A 19,931-nucleotide genomic window follows, 5' to 3' on the forward strand; every position below is an offset into this window, starting at 1 on the left:
CTAATGATTCATTAAGTCAGTGAGTTTCTTGCTCTGCATGGAGTTTTTAGGGGACACATCTTCCCCTAAAGCACTAGCTAGCTTGAGGATAGCTGTGGTAGACATTTTAAGTATGGATACAGCCTGTGTCAGAAGAAATGTTAACAGTTTATATGAATCATATAAGCACAGTCCCCTCCATCACAGTCCAGCACATTGTTCACAAGAACTGTTGGCTCTTTATAAGAGCTTGTATAAAGGTATACATGCCTACATTCATAATGATTTGTGGAAAGTGTTTTTCAAGAGCTTTATTGTTACCATCATGAAAAAAATAATGACAAATTGACCTACAAGGTTTTTCTAGGATGCCAACAATACGTCTGGAAGCTTCATTGTTTTGTTTTATAAAAAAGTTTAATAAGTTTACTTGAAACTACTTTCATACCTTGAAATAATGTGATTTGCAATATGCATCCCATTGTATTCATTCATTTTGTTTCTCTTAATTGCCACAGCGATAAGAGCAGTGCACACAAAGACTAGAAAGGGGTACATGATTTGTTAGCACAGTGGCACCTATCTGCCTGTCACTCACAGTCTGTTGTTCCCCTGTGTTGAGTCTTGTCGTTCCTCCCTGTGTGCTCTATTCCCCACGGCCCTGTTTCAAAGAATACACTTTTGTTCCTATTCCAAGAGAAAAACAATTTTTCCCACAGCAGTTCCTTCTCCTCCCACTAACCTCACAGTAGACATGTGGAGTTCAGTACCCAGACTCAGCTGAGCAGGCAGAGGTGGTCCCAACATCCAAACATGTAGCTACTGTCTTTCATAAGGAGAAGCTGAGGTGGTTTGGGTGTTTGATTCAGGACTCGTAATAAAGCTCCAGAGTATTCTTTCCCTCAAACAACATGCATCTTCATCTCTCGTTGAAGTATCTAGCATATTTTTTTGAATGTAATGTTCTCACTAAAGCTTGGCAGGCAGTTAAGTTGATAAACAACTGACATTGGCTTTCGGTTTTAATTATGGTTCGATTTTCTTCAGCCAACCTCGAAGTCATGGGAGTATAAATGAATTGAAATAGGTACATATTGAGTGCTGATGATATAAGGTTTCCTCAGAAACAACAACAGTACCTGCGTCTCTATTCAGATAGTGTTAGTTATTGTGTTGGAACTGTGGAAGGACATGCTCTACTGAATAGCTTGCTGTGTCTAGCCTTTAAAAAGCACACTGCATTTTCAGGCATGTTTTCCAGTGCTCTGCAGGTGAGAGAGCAACCAGCGACCATCAATCCTCTGCGTCTTTCCTTAGATGGACCTGTTGACATGGTGTCTTTATTGTTTCTCTCCACTCCTAGCACATTGTCAGGCATGGCGAGGTGTTGACGCTTAAGCAACCTCTCGGCTTGTGGTGCCGCCGTGAGCTAACACATTCCTCTAGGCCTCCAGCCTGACCCCTTTATTCTTCCTCAGCAACACTGCTATACCACCTAGGAGTCAGCTTCTTAATACACCACTTAATAGTACACAAAGTGGGGCCTTCAACCCTTTTTTTACTTGCGTGTGTGTGTGTTGTTGTTTCTTCTGTCTCACTCCTCCACTCTACCCTGTAAAGGCTGTGACAATGCCATCGGGTGGTGCCTGTTCACTTTATTAGCACTAAAAGTTAATGGATGGAGCATGCTGATATCCCCGGCCCTCCATCACGCATGTTGACAAGTGCGTCCAATCAATGCCGGCTCTCCAATTAAAACCCAGTATGCGACCTGCCATCAGCCCCTACCCACGATGCCTCACAAATGACAGTTTCATACATAGTAAATTGCCATCATACTCCATAAAATATTGAAATTGCTGTAATTGTGCACGATCGCACCACCCCGTAAACTGACCCTGCTAAATTATGTACCCACTCACTTTCCATAGAAGATTGAGAGGCCAGAATGATAGTTTGTCATAACAGTGATTAAGGGGAAAAAAAACATTGGAATGAATAAAGGGCTATTTTCAGAGACCTGCCATTGATTAAAACAATCTTTCCACACAGAGAGGAGCTATATTGGTTTCAAGTTAACACTTAACTGTTATTGCCTCTATATCCAATCCAACCCAGTGGCAAACAGTGACATATCCATGGAAAGGTGAAGTGCATCAGGGGTCGCAGCATGATTCAAACCTCTATTTTGACCTTTGACCTCTTCTCCCCCGTGGAGTCAGAACGCGGCAGGGAGGCAGGCCAGGCCTAAGATCAATAATTCACCCTTCACATGAATTATGATATCACTCCAGTGAACTACTGCCCCTTCTCCCCTGCATGCCACATTCACCACCAACTCATCCATCTCCTTCTCTATCTCAACACTCTTCTCACAAAATGCTTTCTCTCCTGTGGACCAACTGGAAATAAATAACTGTGTGTGTGGGCGAGTGAGTGTTTGTGCATGTGTGTGTGATTGACGCAAGTGAATGTGTTGCCTGTGTGTGTTTTCATATTGCAAGCAGAGCTAAGGTAGAGCGATAAAAATAGAATTGTTCCAACAGTTTGCACTATGTCAACTGCATGTTTGAATAACTGTAGTGTATTTGAGATCACCATAGAGCATAAAGTTAATTTAGCACTTGTACAGGAGACTGGAGACTGGAGCAGTAAGACATATTGCTAGCACTGTATAATGTCACTGAGGAGTAAAAAAGTTAAAAGGCATTCCAGAGGGAACATATAGCAATATCATTATAATATAGAGCTTTGTAGAGCTTCAGTGATATTTAGAGTATTAAGCTCTTTCCTTACACACAGCCACGGGAAGTAGTCTGTGGGTAGGGGTGCTGCGATTTTTTTCGCCAAGTGGGGGCTATATTGGTCCACTAGTACAGGGCTATTAAAGGCCCAGTGGACTACTTTTGTAAAATAAATAAATAATTGCGGAATTATTTTAGATTTTTCAGGGGGTGCTGCAGCACCGTCAGCACCCCTACTTCCCGCGGCTATGCCTACACACATACCATACCGACTGGAATAAGAACTCTAGGTAAACCAAGTCTGTCACAATGATACTGTATAGCTACAGTAAATAAGACACTGTAATATTGTCACACTGTCCTATTTTTTCAGGATTTTCTAATCCATCTTTTACTTTTGGTACTGTAGAGATTGCTTTTTGTTTTCTGGCAGAGGATTACGATATAAGAAGGAGCTCAAAACAATATCCCCTTCAGATTCTTATTGTGGTGTGTGTTGCTCAACAGATTGTCATTGTGGTTGGCTACTCTGTGTTTTGCACTGGCCAAGATGGATGGAATTTTATCATGGACACTGTTGACCTTTTGTCTCTGTTAAAACCTTGTATTGCCTTTGATGATACCAATTGAAAAATATGCTTCTGCATTTCCTTATGCATGTTTCTATTAGTTACCATGGTGAACTGCTACTCTAGATCTGAGTAGTACAAGACCATGACCTGACAAGCAACAACCACAAAAATTTCCAAATTAACAGAGAATAAACAATGGACAGCCAGCTAGCACTACCATGGTGAATGGCACCGTGGTTTAGCTCAGATTAAACACAGGGAGATCTCATGGCTTTATTATATGCCATTACACCTCTAATGACTTGTTAATTTCCTGTGAGCTGGGCAGAGCGGGCACAGTCACCTGTGTGAGGCAGAGGGCTATCAGGCATTAGACCCCTGTACCTAAGCTGGCATGCCCCTGCGCACTGCCAGATCTCTGGCTGTGGGAAATCATGTCCACTTTGGAAGCGGTCGGACCAAAAAGCCACCATTCGTAATCCCCCTCGTCACTGTTATGCCTGTAGACTTCCACATGCTCCCCAACACCACAGGCCAGAGGTCAGGGACAGACATGGCAGTTTGGTGGCTCTGAACAAATGGGTGGCAGTGACACAGTGACACACATAATCTCACCCACCTACCCAGCCACACATGCTATTGCTGTTTGCCGGTAGTACTGTGACAGGGAGAGTGGTGTCCTTGGGTATTTTCTCTTCAATATCTGTGTGTCTGTGACTCTATTTCTCTGTCTTTCTGCCTGCCTGTCTGTATGTTCATTTGTCTGTCTATCTGTCTGTCTCTCTTTGTAGCTCCATCTCTCTGTGTTTATCTCTCGCACAGCACATCATATGTATCTTCTCCTTTGCTGTGTCTCTCTCTGTCACTTTAGTAGCTCTTTATACTTGTACCCGTATACGGGTTGAACATTTCAGATTTGGGCACTGGTAAACGCAAAAATTGGAACGCAGTGGCTGTACAGTAGCGTGCTATAAATTACTTCAGAGCTCAGGCCCTGTGCTTCACAGCGCTGTATGGGTTTTGTTTGACTGACACGTTCTGAACATGAGCACCGCACATGACAAGAAGTTGCCCACATCACTCCTGCATTTCTTGGTTGTCTGAGTGAGGGAAGGGCTGTAAATTAAAAGGACTCAATGTGTTCTGAAAGATGAGACGTTGATGATTATAATAAATACCTGTGTTTGATATAAGTTACAAGATGACATGGTGTCATACTTGGTTGTTCTGAACAGAATGAGCCTATGTTTGTCTATTGTGAAGAAGATTTGCCGTGGAACAAGCACCTGAATGCACTCATGACTCCTTTCTATGCGCACCAAAATTATGATATGTTTCTCTGAATTGCCTTGTGAAAGCCTAACACTGTAAGATCATATTTTATAACTTAGCTAGTCATGTTGGCAATAGAACAACTTTCAAATGATGCCCACCTGATGCAGATTGCTATTTAAAACGGGCCATTTTTGGATAGCGTAAAAAACAACATTAATTGTGTGATGGCGGGGATGCAGGGTTGTGTTCCAAACAAAACAACTACACGTGTGCTTGCTTTAGTTCATCAACGGCACAGCTAGGAGAGATTTTAAAAAACACCTTATAGTTGAAGACTCTTCTTTGAGTCATAAAAGTGCATTGAAATTACGTAGGAACTGTGCAGACTTCGGAGAGGTGTGTGGCCACTTGGAGACAGTTAGTCCTCTCACTCAAACCCTTGTCATTTTTGGGCCTTATGTTGCACCTATCCCATATTTTCCACGAATATCTTATCATGTTACTGAATGTATCCAGAGTATTTTCACATTTCGTTATTAACAAATGTGGCAAAAAGTACATTAAATCTAAAATGAACATGAAAGCAATAGCGTAATGTTTGGATTCAGTTGTGTGTCCGGTGAACTGTTGTGTCCTCAACTTTGGTCTAATAATTTTCCCATAATCTTCCCTTTCAATTGCTACTATGCTTATGCATATGCATTTCATATTTCTTCTGTAAGAAACATTAAAATGTTGCCCTATCTATATAGGCTAATTCCCACGAGTGTAAAGTGTTAAGGCCTTGCTATCTGGCAGTAATTATCATTCGATAGCATCAGACAACAATGTAGCAACAGCCTAAAATGCTGCTAACCTTTTTCCTTCCCGCCCTGATTATTCAAAATAGAAACGTGCTGCTTTATTTCATCTTCCCACCCTCGACACAATCTGTGTGTATCATGGTCTGAGATCTGTATCGCATTACCTCTTCCCTGAAGCATTAAATACATCTCTCTCTTTCTCTCTCTCTCTCTCTCTTTCATCATTCACCTTGCTTTGTATGGTTTTTTTTTATTCCATCATGACCAAATATCCATTTGCTGTATACAGAGCTTATTCACAAGTTGCCAATATCCAAATAACAAATTGGACAATGGCCCAAACATCCCAGTAGATCTTTTGGAGATCGATTCCACAATGGGATTGAGTTAAGCTTTGAATGACTGGCGGATCTCTTTCATTCTGTCTCTCCTGAAATGCATAACCATTCATCTGAATTCCATCTGTACCATTTTCCCACAGTCCACAGCACAACAAAGCAGCAACATATCCAAGCAGAAGTAATGTGACTGCACACCAAGGACAGAACGGATGAAATGTCTCCTTTTCAAACTCTCTCCTTTTCAAAGTAATGGTTCTATCATGATTTATATTGCAACAATATGACAGCGCTAATATTACTTTTGCAGGGTCACAACAATAAGAAATTGAGGTAATACAGTTTCTGTAAGGAAAGGAAAAGATTGGGTTATTGTGGTAATAACATTGAGCAACAGAGGAGACCTTTGCTTTATGTTAGATATGTGGACTTTAAAGCATCCCTCTTTCTCTTTTTCTCTATGTACAACTAACCAAACCCAGTTCTGATATCCATCAGAAGTACTGCCAGTGTGTTTTCCATAGTAGGACAGCCTCAGTCACAAGCCATAAGCTTATGACTACATCCACTTTCAGTGAAGTGCTCAGGCTTTATTCTGATCAGGCTATTGATGGCAGTGTCTTCTTCTTATCTGCCCATTATAGGGAGGAGGCCATCATGTCCACCTACTTTGACACAGTAGATGATCTCCTGACGTCTTTCGGCCCGGTCCGAGACTGTTCCAAGGACAACGGGGGCTGCCGGAAAAACTTCAAGTGTGTGTCGGACCGCAGAGTCGACTCAACAGGCTGTATGGTGAGTTACTGTCACCTCTGTAAAACCTCTAGAAATAAATGTAATTCACACATACATTCTTAGTATGACACAATGAGCATTGTTGTATAATGAAGAGCTATATGTGAGTGTAATTTCTCAGCTAGAGGATTCCATATCTTCATAAGTGCCCGTAATTTAGAGGATTTATGTGATTCAGTTTGACTTGATTGAGTTAACATGCTTTAGGCAATTGAAGATCTGCTAATTAACACGTACACATTGATACAGAGGAAAGGTTATAGGCGGCAGTCAATTCCCACCACATTCTGAAGAGTGTTAGGCGTTCCATGATTATGATGATAATGTTCTTGGGACATGTTTCTAAATCTGTGATTGGCAAAAGTGTGAACGTTCACACCACCTGCTTGCATATGGAAAGCAAGTCAAACAAGTGTAAAACGAAGTTGTCATGATCCCAAGCTTACTCAAATAATGTGTATCCCAAAAAAGATTGTCTGAAACGGAATGTTCAGTAGTAGCTACATTGCCACACCCAGAAATGTTAAAGGTTATAGGCTGTCATACTGTAGCCTACACTCTTAGAAGGGTTCCAAAAGGGTTCTTCAGCTGTCCACAGAGGATAACCCTTTTTGATAACAGGTAGAACCCATTTTGGTTCCAGGTAGAACCCATTTTGGTTCCAGGTAGAACCATGTTGGGTTCCATGTAGAACTCTCTGTGGAAAGGGTTCTACATGAAACCCAAAGGGGTTCTACCTGTAAACAAAATAATTCTACCTGGAACCAAAAATGGTTCTTCAAAGGGCTCTCCTATGGGGACAGCCGAAGAACCCTTTTAGGTTCTAGATAGCACATTTTTTTTCTAAGAGTGTAGTGTAGGAAACATATTCCAGTTTGATTTAATATGCAATACAGTACATCTTTGTGTGAGGGAGGTTGGTTGTTGGCATATTTACAAGGAGAGGAGAGATGGAGGAGAGACGGGGTAGGTCCAATGCCAGAGGTATGACGGGAGTTTGGACGGGCTCGAGTCATAAACTAATTAAATGAATGGGCCAGTTGGGTAGCTGTGTGATGGATGGCTTGATCATTAGGGGATAGGGTGCAGCTGTAATTTGACTGGCCTCTAGGCTGTATGTCACTAAGAATGAGAGCCAAACACTGATACTACAATTTCTACTGCTTTTTTATTCTCCATGCATTTTAACTGGGACTGTTAAAATAATTGCTGAATCGAGAGAGATTTGCTCAACAGCCCAACTCTTGCTGTGCTACTCTGAGAGCCAGCTTAAATGGGATTTTGACTCACACAACTATCAGAGAGAAATTGTTTTACCCACAAATGTCATTTATTGCTCAATATTGCCATGTACCACTCAGAGGTCTTTCACATGAGGATTCACCAAAAAAGTGGACAATAGTGTTCTTATAGTGCAACATTGTGTTAACCTGTTGTAGCTTACTTTACATACTGTACCTCCAATTTGTAAAGACATGGAAACGTACATATTTATTCTACAGCCATTACACTAAGTGGACCATTCACACGGGAAACTGTTGAGCATGAAACACCCAGTAGCGTTACAGTTTTTGACACACTCAAACCAGTGCGCCTGGCACCTTCTACGATACCGTGTTCAAAGGCACTTAAATATTTTGTCCTGCCCATCCACCATCTGAATGGTACACATACACAATCCATTTATCAATTGTCTCAAGGCTTAACAATCCTTCTTTAACCTGTCCCCTCCCCTTTATCTACACTGATTGACATCAATAAAGGATCATAGCTTTCACCTGGATTCACCTGGTCAGTCTATGTCATGAAAAGAGCAGGTGTTCCTAATGTTTTGTACACTCAGTGTACAACACTAATTTAAAGTATTGAGCACAGCTGTATTTCAGGTAATATATACGCGGGGTTGGATCCATATCATTACATTTCCATAATGTTTCAAATGTTTATCTCTTAAGAGGGCTAGGTAGATTCACTGCATACAACTCAGGGTTAACCCCCATGTCTAATTCCATACATGGTTACCATGACAACCGCCCACGATTAAAAATCACGAGGGTCGTTCTCGGGAATCATATTCTGTATCATAAAAATATGCCATGCTGGAGAAAAAGGCATCTTTAGTCACCAGGACTTATAAATGGTGATATTGTGCTTGTTCTTTGCTTGTTTTATCATGCAAGGTGAGTACATTAGATAAAACCTCATGCCCTAAGCTCCTGTGGCTGAAACCACAAGTTCATAAATACAGTGCCTTCGAAAAGTATTCAGACCCCTTGACTTTTTCCACATTTTGTTATGTTACAGCCTTATTCTAATCTGGATTAAATAAATAAAAATCCTCAGCTATCTACACACAATACCCCATAATGACAAAGTGAAAACCAGTTTTTATAAATGTTTGCAGATTTGTAAAATAAAAAAAAACTGAAATACCTTATTTACATAAGTATTCAGACCCTTTGCTATGAGAATCAAAATTAAGCTCAGGTGCATCCTGTTTCCATTGATCATCCTTGAGATGTTTCTACAACTTGATTGGAGTCCACCTGTGGTAAATTCAATTGATTGGACATGATTTGGAAAGGCACACACCTGTCTATATAAGGTCCCACAGTTGACAGTGCATGTCAGACTAAAAACCAAGCCATGAGGTCGAAGGAATTGTCCGTAGAGCTCCGAGACAGGATTGTGTCGAGGCACAGATCTGGGGAAGGGTACCAAAACATTTCTGCAACATTGAAGGTCCCGAAGAACACAGTGGCCTCCATCATTCTTAAATGGGAGAACTTTGGAACCACCAAGACTCTTCACTCAGGACCTCAGGCTGGGGCGAAGGTTCACCTTCCAACAGGACAATGACCCTAAGCACACAGCCAAGACAACACAGGAGTGGCTTCGGGAAAAGTGTGACTGAATGTCCTTGAGTGGCCCAGCCAGAGCCCGGACTTGAACGCGATCGAACATCACTGGAGAGACCTGAAAATAGCTGTGCAGCAACGCTCCCCATCCAACCTGACAGAGGTTGAGAGGATCTGCAGAGAAGAATGGGAGAAACTCTCCAAATACAGGTGTGCCAAGCTTGTAGCGTCATACCCAAGAAGACTCGAGGCTGTAATTGCTGCCAAAGGTGCTTCAACAAAGTACTGAGTAAAGGGTCTGAATACTTATGTAAATGTGATATTTAAAAAAATATATAAATTAGCAAAAATTTCTAAAAACCTGTTTTTGCTTTGTCATTATGGGGTATTGTGTGTAGATTGATGAGTAGAATTTAGAATAAGGCTGTAACGTAACAAAATGTGGAAAAGGTCAAGGGGTCTGAATGCTTTCCGAAGGCACTGTATGTAGTAACAAATAGCCATTTCCATGCGGAGGGCAAGAGTTATCTGCTTTAACAATGGAAAATAACAATGACAAATATTAGTTGGCACTAGCGTGCACTATGTAGTGTTATTCATGATAAGTCACGTTTTGCTTTAACATCATTCTCTGGATATACAAGGTAACTGCCAAAATAAATGAAACACCAACATACAGTGTCTCGTGGGCCACAACAAGCCAGAACAACTTCAATGCACCTTGGCATAGATTCTACAAGTTTTTGGAACTTTTTTCCACAAGAAATTCCATCATTTGGTGTTTTGTTGATGGTGATGGAAAATGCTGTCTCAGGTGCCGCTCCAGAATCTCCCATAAGTGTTCAACTTGGTTGAGATCTGGTAACTGAGATGGCCATGGCATATGACTTTAATATTTTTCATGCTCATCAAACCATTCAGTGACCCCTCGGGCATTGTCATCCTATGGGGGCATAGCCATGGTAGCCAAAATAATGGCCTGCCCAGCATTTTTATAAGCATAATGTGATTTTAATTGCTTAATTAACTCAGGAACCACACCTGTGTGGAAGCACCTATTTTCAGTAAACTTTGTATCCCTCATTTACTCAAGTTTTTCATTATTTTGGCAGTTACCTGTGCACCTTAACCATATGGCTCAAATACTTAATGTTTATTATTATGGAACGGAATGTGCACTATGTACAGGTACATCAATTGAGTTATGACGGTGCTTTAAATTATCTCGGTTACGTGTTCTTTTCTGATTATTTTCTGAAACACATACTCCCATGTGTTATTTTTATTCCACAGTCTTTTCAATATGATCACTCTTTTCCCCATTTACCGCTTTTCATTCAAACATTCAAAGTGAGATGTGTGCTACAAGTCAACTCTACTAAGAAAGACCTTGCTCTCAATGTGTGATGATCCCTTCAGAAACTGGGCTAGCTTTTCATTTCATGTGTTGTTTCTTACCTTTAGGTTGACATTGAATTATGGCTTCATCTTTTAATGGGATTAAACTATAGCACTTTTTCCAAACAGCAAAGACGCAAGACAGAGAGACAAATGTCAGTTAGCCCATCAGAGAGAACAGGAGGTATTATTTTTGACATAATTTGTCTTATGCCATATGGTTTTCATCAATATGAAGACAGTTTTAGCATTGACTTAAGAGGTATGACATTAACATCAGAGGGGAGAGGAGCATTTTAATAAAAGTCAAGGAAAATAGTTTTGATTGACCACAAAGAAAGCACATTTTGTGGGCGACATAGCAAAGTAAGATGCAATATGGGTACTCAACCAAGCTATGCAATTTGTTGTTTAAATACAGTAGGCATTTATTTACTAAATCTACTGTATATTGTTATTGTATTTATAGGTACTTTTAACAACCCATAACACAACATTTTAAGACTTCATTGGGAGTCCTTGTCATCTCCAAATTACTTAGGCAATTGCTACAAAGAGATGAGTACTCTGCTAAAACAGTCATATTTGGACTATTTTTGTGAAAACTAATCCTTTTAAGTGTACACTCCACCTCTCTGTCTAAGATGTTATTACTGAGAGAGTGGATGAGAAGCAGATAGGTAAACCTCTTAAAATGGCCAATTTCAAGGGTTCAGGGTGGGAAATGGTATAGTCGGTGGCTTTGGAAGACACACACAGAAAATAATAACCATAACAGGGGAAGTGGTGGAAAGGCAGGAGAAGAGGAGCTTGAGATCAGATGACCCTGTTTCATTTAACAGAATGAACCACGCTAGAATGCCATTTCTAAATTGTCTTACATGTCTGCTACTGCTGCTGTCGATTATTCAAATACCTTGCAACAGGCCACATTTGTGTCTAAATGAGAATTATAAAAATGCCTGTTAAAGTATTATGGATCTTTCCCTGGTCTCTTTATATTTGCAATTAACATTCATGCCAAGCAAACAATTATCAATCTTTTGCTTAAAAATCACTTACCATGTGCAACTCTCTATTTCTTACCGTCCGGCTTTGGTTCCTTCAATAGCCTTTGAGTGCTTTGTCTACAATACATCAAGTTGTTTTCCAATGGTGCTCAGTATACATAATATTGTCTGATGACCACCTGAGGAAATATGATTATCTTACTTTCTACATTTTTACATTTTTTTTAGCAGACACTCTTATCCAGAGCGACTTACAGGACTGAGTGGATACATTTTCATACTTTTTTTCCGTACTGGACCCCGTGGGAATCAAACGCACAACCCTGGCATTACAAGCGCCATGCTCTACCAACTGAGCCACACGGGCCGTCTCCTTAAGTATTTCTCCAGTGGCCATGATATTTCAGTGTAATAAACCCACAGCAGCTATGCACCATTAGCACTGTAATGTAGCGAGGCCTCACAGGTGAACCAACCAACACTGGTTTACATGTTTTATTTATTGACATGCTTTCATTTGCCCAAAGCACCGTCTTGACATATCACTGGTTCTGTTCTGACACGATAACTGACTGCCCCATTAAGGCCCACATGGTTTATCGTAAACCTTGTATATGACACAACACACTAGTGTCAACCTGTGGAAATAGCTAGAATGTCCAATAACCAGCATGTTTGATTGCATTGCACTTTTAGTGTGAGGACACATACCAATGTTTAGTCATGGTTTCAGTTCACTGTCAGAAGTGTGACTTTTTTGAGTTGTGTATTTAGTGTAGCCTGTATTCTTATCACACAAAAGCGAACTGCAGACATGAGAGAAACTGTCACCATGCCAATTGAAACCAATATGCCTGGATTTCAAGGAATTAACATATAATGTATCAGATTAATGGGAAAGGCTAATCTCATCTGGTGTACATGTCCCTACACTCCAATGATAATGATCAAGTATTCCTACAGTACATCTGAAATATATTATGAAATAAAAGAGAACAAGCGATAGACTGAAAGTGTATTAATTAACAGACTATTGACTGAGGTGCAATAAACTGAGTTCTAGCTTTGGCTTGATAAGGATGAATCTGGTTCCCATATGTGAAATTCTAATTAATTTTATTGCATAATTTAGGTCTCATTAGGAACGTTGCTGAATGGCCGCTGTTCCACCTTGCTAATTTGTTGCTAGCATGTTAATTAAATTATTCAGTCCCTATTCAAGCAAGTTGGCTATGTGATCCCACTGCCTCTCTGCCCACTGCCGTGTGCACTTTTTAAAGCATCAGGTAGAGTCAACTTGGTTGCTATTGCTATACATGAAAAGGTAGCATGTTGTTTCAGACTTTTCTTTATTCATGTTTGTAGGAGTGTATTGGTTTTTGAGAACTGCAGTTTATTCCTCCAAAATGAGTCATAACCTAACCAATTCACACAGAATCTTGAACATTGCCTCCTGCATTGTGCCTCATCCTGATATATGGATTTAGATGAAACTGCTCTATAACAGAGCCATCTTGGTCCTACTCAATATGTTCCTGTCTTCGTTTGGACAGCAATGAGTTTGATAGAGATTCATGTTGTGTTTTAACAGGAATTGAAGGTCTTGTCTTTCTTAGATTATAAATCAAATAAATCCTTGTTTTTTATAGAATCTTAACAACTACATTTTAGTAGACGCTCTTATCCAGAGCGACTTACAGGAGCAATTAGGGTTAAGTGCCTTGCTTAAGGGCACATCAACAGATTTTTCACCTAGTCGGCTCAGGGATTAGAACCAGCAACCATTCGGTTACTGGCACAACGCTCTTACCCACTAAGCTACCTGCCGCCCTTAATGTAATTTTATGATTTCTCTCCCCAACAATGTTCCCCTTAATATACAGGGGTGGAAGGAAAGAATTACAAATACATTTAGTAGATGCTCTTATCCAAAACGACTTACAGGAGCAATTAGGGTTAAGTGCCTTGCTCAAGGACACATCGGCATATTTTTCACCTAGTCAGCTCAGGGATTCGAACCAGCGACCTTTCGGTTACTGGCCTGCCGCCCGTACAAATACTCTCGTTAAGGGGCCTCCCGAGTGGCGCAGTGGTCTAAGGCATTGCATCGCAGTGCTAGTTGTGCCACTAGAGATACTGGTTCGAGTCCAGGATCTGTCACAGCCGGCCGCGACCAGGAGACCCATGGGGCGGTGCACAATTGGCCCAGCGTCGTCCAGGGTAGGGGAGGGTTTGGCCGGCAGGGATGTTCTTGTCCCATCGTGCACTAGCGACTCCTTTGGCGGGCCGGGCGCAGTGCACGCTGACTCGATCGCCAGGTGTTTCCTCCGACACATTGGTGCGGCTGGCTTTCGGGTTAAGCTTTAAACAGCTTGGAAAATTCCAGAAAATGATGTCATGGCTTTAGAAGCTTCTGATAGGCTAATTGACATCATTTGAGTCAATTGGAGGTATACCTGGGAATGTATTTCAAGGCCTACCTTCAAACTCATTGCCTCTTTGCTTGACATCATGGGGAAATCAAAAGAAATCAGCCAATGCCTCAGAATTTGTTTTTTAGACCTCCACAAGTCTGGTTCATCCTTGGGAGCAATTTCCAAACGCCTGAAGGTACCACATTCATCTGTAAAAACAATAGTACGCAAGTATGAACACCATGGGACCACGCAGCCATCAAACCGCTCAGGAAGGAGACGCTTTCTGTGTCCTAGAGATTAACGTACTTTGGTGCGAAAAGTGCAAATCAATCCCAGAACAGGGGATTGGAGGAAACAGATACAAAAGTATCTATATCCACATTAAAATCAGTCCTATATTGACATAACCTGAAAGGCCGCTCAGCAAGGAAGAAGCCACTGCTCCAAAACAGCCATAAAAAAGCAAGACTATGGTTTGCAACTGCACATGGGACAAAGATCATACTTTTTGGAGAAATGTCTTCTGGTCTGATGAAAAAAAATTAGAACTGTTAGGCCATAATGACCATCGTGATGTTTGGAGGAAAAAGGGGGTTCCTTGCAAGCCAAAAAACACCATCCGAACCATGAAGCATGGGGGTGGCAGCATCATGCTGTGGGGGTTCTTTGCTGCAGGAGGGACTGGTGCACTTCACAAAACAGTTGGCATCATGAGGAAGGAAAATTATGTGGATATATTGAAGCAACATCTCAAGACATCAGTCAGGAAGTTAAAGCTTGGTCGCAAATGGTTCTTCCAAATGGACAATGACCCCAAGCATACTTCCAAAGTTGTGGCAAAATGGCTTAAGGACAACAAAGTCAAGGTATTGGAGTGGCCATCACAAAGCCCTGACCTCAATCGTATAGAAAATTTGTGGGCAGAACTTAAAAAGTGTGTGCGAGCAAGGAGGCCTACAAACCTGACTCAGTTACACCAGCTCTGTAAGGAGGAATGGGCCAAGATTCACCCAACTTATTGTGGGAAGCTTGTGGAAGGCTACTTGAAACATTTGACCTAAGTGAAACAATTTAAAGGCAATACTACCAAATACTAATTGAGTGTATGTCAACTTCTGACCCACTGGGAATGTGATGAAATAAATCATTCTATCTACTATTATTCTGACATTTCACATTCTTAAAATAAAAAGGTGAGCCTAACTGACCTAAGATAGGGAATTTTTACTAGGATTAAATGTCAGGAATTGTGAAAAACTGAGTTTAAATGTATTTGGCAAAGGTGTATGTAAACTTCCGAGTTCAACTGTAGCTTATTCAAGCCTATCTCAAAATATAACAGCTCTTTACCTGACTCGCTTTTCAATGATGTCTAGAAATGCACATGTTTAGTGCTCTTGTAGGAAGTGATCACTCCCCTATTGCTGACTACAAATGATCTATAATTGGGCTAATAACTCACTAACTATCAAAGGATATGAACAAAATATGCATGTGGCTACATGCAGCTCTCGCGTTGATCTCAAACAATCGTATCTACTCATGGCCATTCATGCTGTAATCACAGTCCAGTTTAAAGTAAATGGCACAGATCCATATATGGCAATGGTCTATTTGCATATACAGTGGGGAAAAAAAGTATTTAGTCAGCCACCAATTGTGCAAGTTCTCCCACTTAAAAAGATGAGAGAGGCCTGTAATTTTCATCATAGGTACACGTCCACTATGACAGACAAATTGAGAAAAAATTAATCCAGAAAATCACATTGTAGGATTTATAATGAATTTATTTGCAAATTATGGTGGAAAATAAGTATTTGGTCACCTACAAACAAGCAAGATTTCTGGCTCTCACAGACCAGTAACTTCTTCTTTAAGAGGCTCCTCTGTCCTCCACTCCATACCTGTATTAATGGCACCTGTTTGAACTTGTTATCAGTATAAAAGACACCTGTCCACAACCTCAAACAGTCACACTCCAAACTCCACTATGGCCAAGACCAAAGAGCTGTCAAAGGACACCAGAAACAAAATTGTAGACCTGCACCAGGCTGGGAAGACTGAATCTGCAATAGGTAAGCAGCTTGGTTTGAAGAAATCAACTGTGGGAGCAATTATTAGGAAATGGAAGACATACAAGACCACTGATAATCTCGCTCGATCTGGGGCTCCACGCAAGATCTCACCCGTGGGGTCAAAATGATCACAAGAACGGTGAGCAAAAATCCCAGAACCACACGGGGGGACCTAGTGAATGACCTGCAGAGAGCTGGGACCAAAGTAACAAAGCCTACCATCAGTAACACACTACGCCGCCAGGGACTCAAATCCTGCAGTGCCAGACGTGTCCCCCTGCTTAAGCCAGTACATGTCCAGGCCCGTCTGAAGTTTGCTAGAGTGCATTTGGATGATCCAGAAGAGGATTGGGAGAATGTCATATGGTCAGATGAAACCAAAATAGAACTTTTTGGTAAAAACTCAACTCGTCGTGTTTGGAGGACAAAGAATGCTGAGTTGCATCCAAAGAGCAGCATACCTACTGTGAAGCATGGGGGTGGAAACATCATGCTTTGGGGCTGTTTTTCTGCAAAGGGACCAGGACGACTGATCCGTGTAAAGGAAAGAATGAATGGGGCCATGTATCATGAGACTTTGAGTGAAAACCTCCTTCCATCAGCAAGGGCATTGAAGATGAAACGTGGCTGGGTCTTTCAGCATGACAATGATCCCAAACACACCGCCCGGGCAACGAAGGAGTGGCTTCGTAAGAAGCATTTCAAGGTCCTGGTGTCACGAATGCTGTAGGTGGGTGTAGTGGTGGAATCAAACGCAGGACACCGAAGTATAGTCCAAAAGACTTTAGTAAATTTCCAACAAGGAAAAATACGAACTGACTTGCCCGAAGGCGAAATTACGCACGAAGGCGAACAAAACAAAAGGCGCACTCAACAGGTGCGAATAAACGCTCCAACGCAGTGGAGGGAAGCTCAACCGAGCGAAATAGCAAAAACACAAGCCCTACACACGACAGACCTAAATCAATAACACACAACACTAGACAAACACAACGAGAAACTTATAGGACACTAATTACGCTAAACGAGAAACAGGTGTCACAACAAACAGACAAAAGCAAACGAACATGAAACATACAACGGTGGCAGCTAGTATTCCGGAGACAACGAACGCCGAAGCCTGCCCGAACAAGGAAGAGAGGCAGCCTCGGCCGAAACCGTGACACCTGGAGTGGCCTAGCCAGTCTCCAGATCTCAACCCCATAGAAAATCTTTGGAAGGAGTTGAAAGTCCGTGTTGCCCAGCGACAGCCCCAAAACATCACTGCTCTAGAGGAGATCTGCATGGAGGAATGGGCCAAAATACCAGCAACAGTGTGTGAAAACCTTGTGAAGACTTACAGAAAACGTTTGACCGCTGTCATTGCAAACAAAGGGTATATAACAAAGTATTGAGAAACTTTTGTTATTGACCAAATACTTATTTTCCACCATAATTTGCAAATAAATAATTAAAAATCCTACAATGTGATTTTCTGGATATTTTTTTCTAATTTTGTCTGTCATAGTTGACGTGTACCTATGATGAAAATTACAGGCCTCTCTCATCTTTTTAAGTGGGAGAACTTGCACAATTGGTTGCTGACTAAATACTTTTTTCCCCCACTGTAGGCCTACTGAAGCTCTGATTGTTTATGTTTCACCAGTCTGTGTAGATTACAGTCTGAGTAGTGTGTGTTAATGCAATAGAATCCTAATCCAATGCGTTCTGCCTACAACAAAATATCTTGCATAGTTCCTTTTGTTTCGGTATGTTGCATTGAAAGTAGATAATATTGCGTTGATTCCATCACAATTGCCACAGTAAAGGGAAAGGTTGATAGTGTAAACAGGGAAAACTCTAGAACAGTGGTCACCAACCTTTTCTGAGTCAAGATCACTTTGAGTCAAAATGCAAGCCGAGATCTACCGCTCAGATTTTTTTTTTTTTACATGACTTAAAAAACATAAGCCTATGCAACATTAACCAATTAAAAACAGTACTGTAGCAATGAAGTTTGTGCAGTAAGCTATAGGCCCAATACATTATCACCGCATATTGGCTTTGCTTGAATTGCCCTGCCAATGCATTGTTGTTCATGCCATTTAGTTTTTTGGTTATTTATATTGTACCCCCTTTTTCTCCCCAATTTTGTTATATTCAATTGGTAGTTACGATCTTGTCTCATCACTGCAACTCCCCAACAGACTCGGGAAAGGCGAAGGTCAAGAGCCATGCGTCCCCCGAAACATGACCTGCCAAGCCGCACTGCTTCTGGACACACCGCTCGCTTAACCCGGAAGCCAGCCGCACCAATGTGTTGGAGGAAACACCGTCCAACTGACGACTGAGACAAGGAAAATCCCCCCGGCCAAACCCTCCCCTAACCCGGACGACGCTGGGCCAATTGTGTGCCACCCCATGGGGCTCACAGTCACAGCCGGCTGTGAAACAGCCTGGGATCGAACCCGAGACTGCAGTGGCACCTCAGCACTGCGATGCAGTGCCTTAGACCGCTGTGCCACTCGGGAGGCCCATTCAGAACATTATTTTAAATTATATTTCAAAATGTTAGGTTGTTGTGTTACTTGTGAAGCACAGCTGAGTGAGCATACATTGAAATAATTAGCTTTTTATTTTACTTTGCCTGCATCTGATGGTCAGTCTCAGTGGAGGGAGAGAGCAGCAGACTGAGGGTCCGCCTCTCAACATCCCTCCGCTCTCCCTTTCCTCCACTGATACTGACCAAAAAGGGACACCGTCTTCCTTATTTCTGCCTCATGCACAAATTCATGTTGTTACTCCTATGAACAAAGAAAGGGAAATATTCCTCGATATTAACAAAGACAAAAGCCGCTAATAATAACAACAACGCATGCCTATAGATACACTTTCCTACTCATTCATTACTGCTGCAGTGCTTGTTGTAGCACTGAGTGGAAATAGGAAGAACGCACATTTTATGGCTTATAAAGGTGTTGAATAGAAAGTGTTGTTAGTGCTTAGTAAGAACTTAAACATTAACTCACTCATAAAAACAGCATCTATTTGCTGTATTCATTGACAGTGTTTCTCTAGTTAAGGTTTGAAACGTTTTGAAATCTCACAGTATCACTTTTGCTGTAGCTTTCTTTTATGCCTGCTATGTTACTGCAGACATGGTCATCTGAGCCATCCGATTGGCCAGCGATATGCCTATAGTGCACTTGATTTGCTCTCTGGGCCCGCCGGGAAGGACAAGTTTTTACCTTCAGAGACATGAAATGGCAACAGTTTGCCTACCCGGCGTGCAGGGCAGCTGAATCGGATGCACCTATCGCCAAAGGTCTGAGACGAATAAAAAAAATAGGAACAGAAGGCTTTATCGTTGGGTTTTTTACAGAAATGTTTTGCGATCGACTAGGAATGCCTTGGAGATCGACCAGTGGATCGCAATCGACCGGTTGGTGACCACAGCTCTAAAAAGTTTAGTGAAGTTCATTCTTGTGCTTCTCTGTGGGCTGATATTTCTGCCCAGTCCGGGGAGCTGCTGGCAGTCTCAGGGCTACTTAGAGGGAACATTGTCTATGATTCATTTCATTTAGTCAGTTCTACCACCTCAACATTGCCCATTTTAAACAGGGTTAAATCAAGTTGTAGTAAAGTTCAGCTTCAGTCCACAGGGGGGAACTGTGTCATTGTCAGAAGA

The 19,931-nt window shown here is 41.5% G+C and overlaps 1 protein-coding gene across 1 annotated transcript in view; it reads left to right on the forward strand.

Moving 5' to 3' along the window:
* Nucleotides 1-19,931, forward strand: part of astn2 (astrotactin 2) — a gene marked incomplete at both ends in the record, with an annotated part of 479,012 nt that overhangs the window by 300,054 nt on the left and 159,027 nt on the right. The window contains one exon of the mRNA XM_084159665.1: nt 6,356-6,506. Within this exon, the coding sequence (XP_084015791.1) occupies nt 6,356-6,506 (151 nt within the window). The remainder of the gene's footprint in view (nt 1-6,355; nt 6,507-19,931) is intronic.

Source organism: Coregonus lavaretus, assembly GCF_964263955.1.
Source record: "Coregonus lavaretus genome assembly, chromosome: 4".
Lineage (NCBI taxonomy): Eukaryota > Metazoa > Chordata > Actinopteri > Salmoniformes > Salmonidae > Coregonus > Coregonus lavaretus.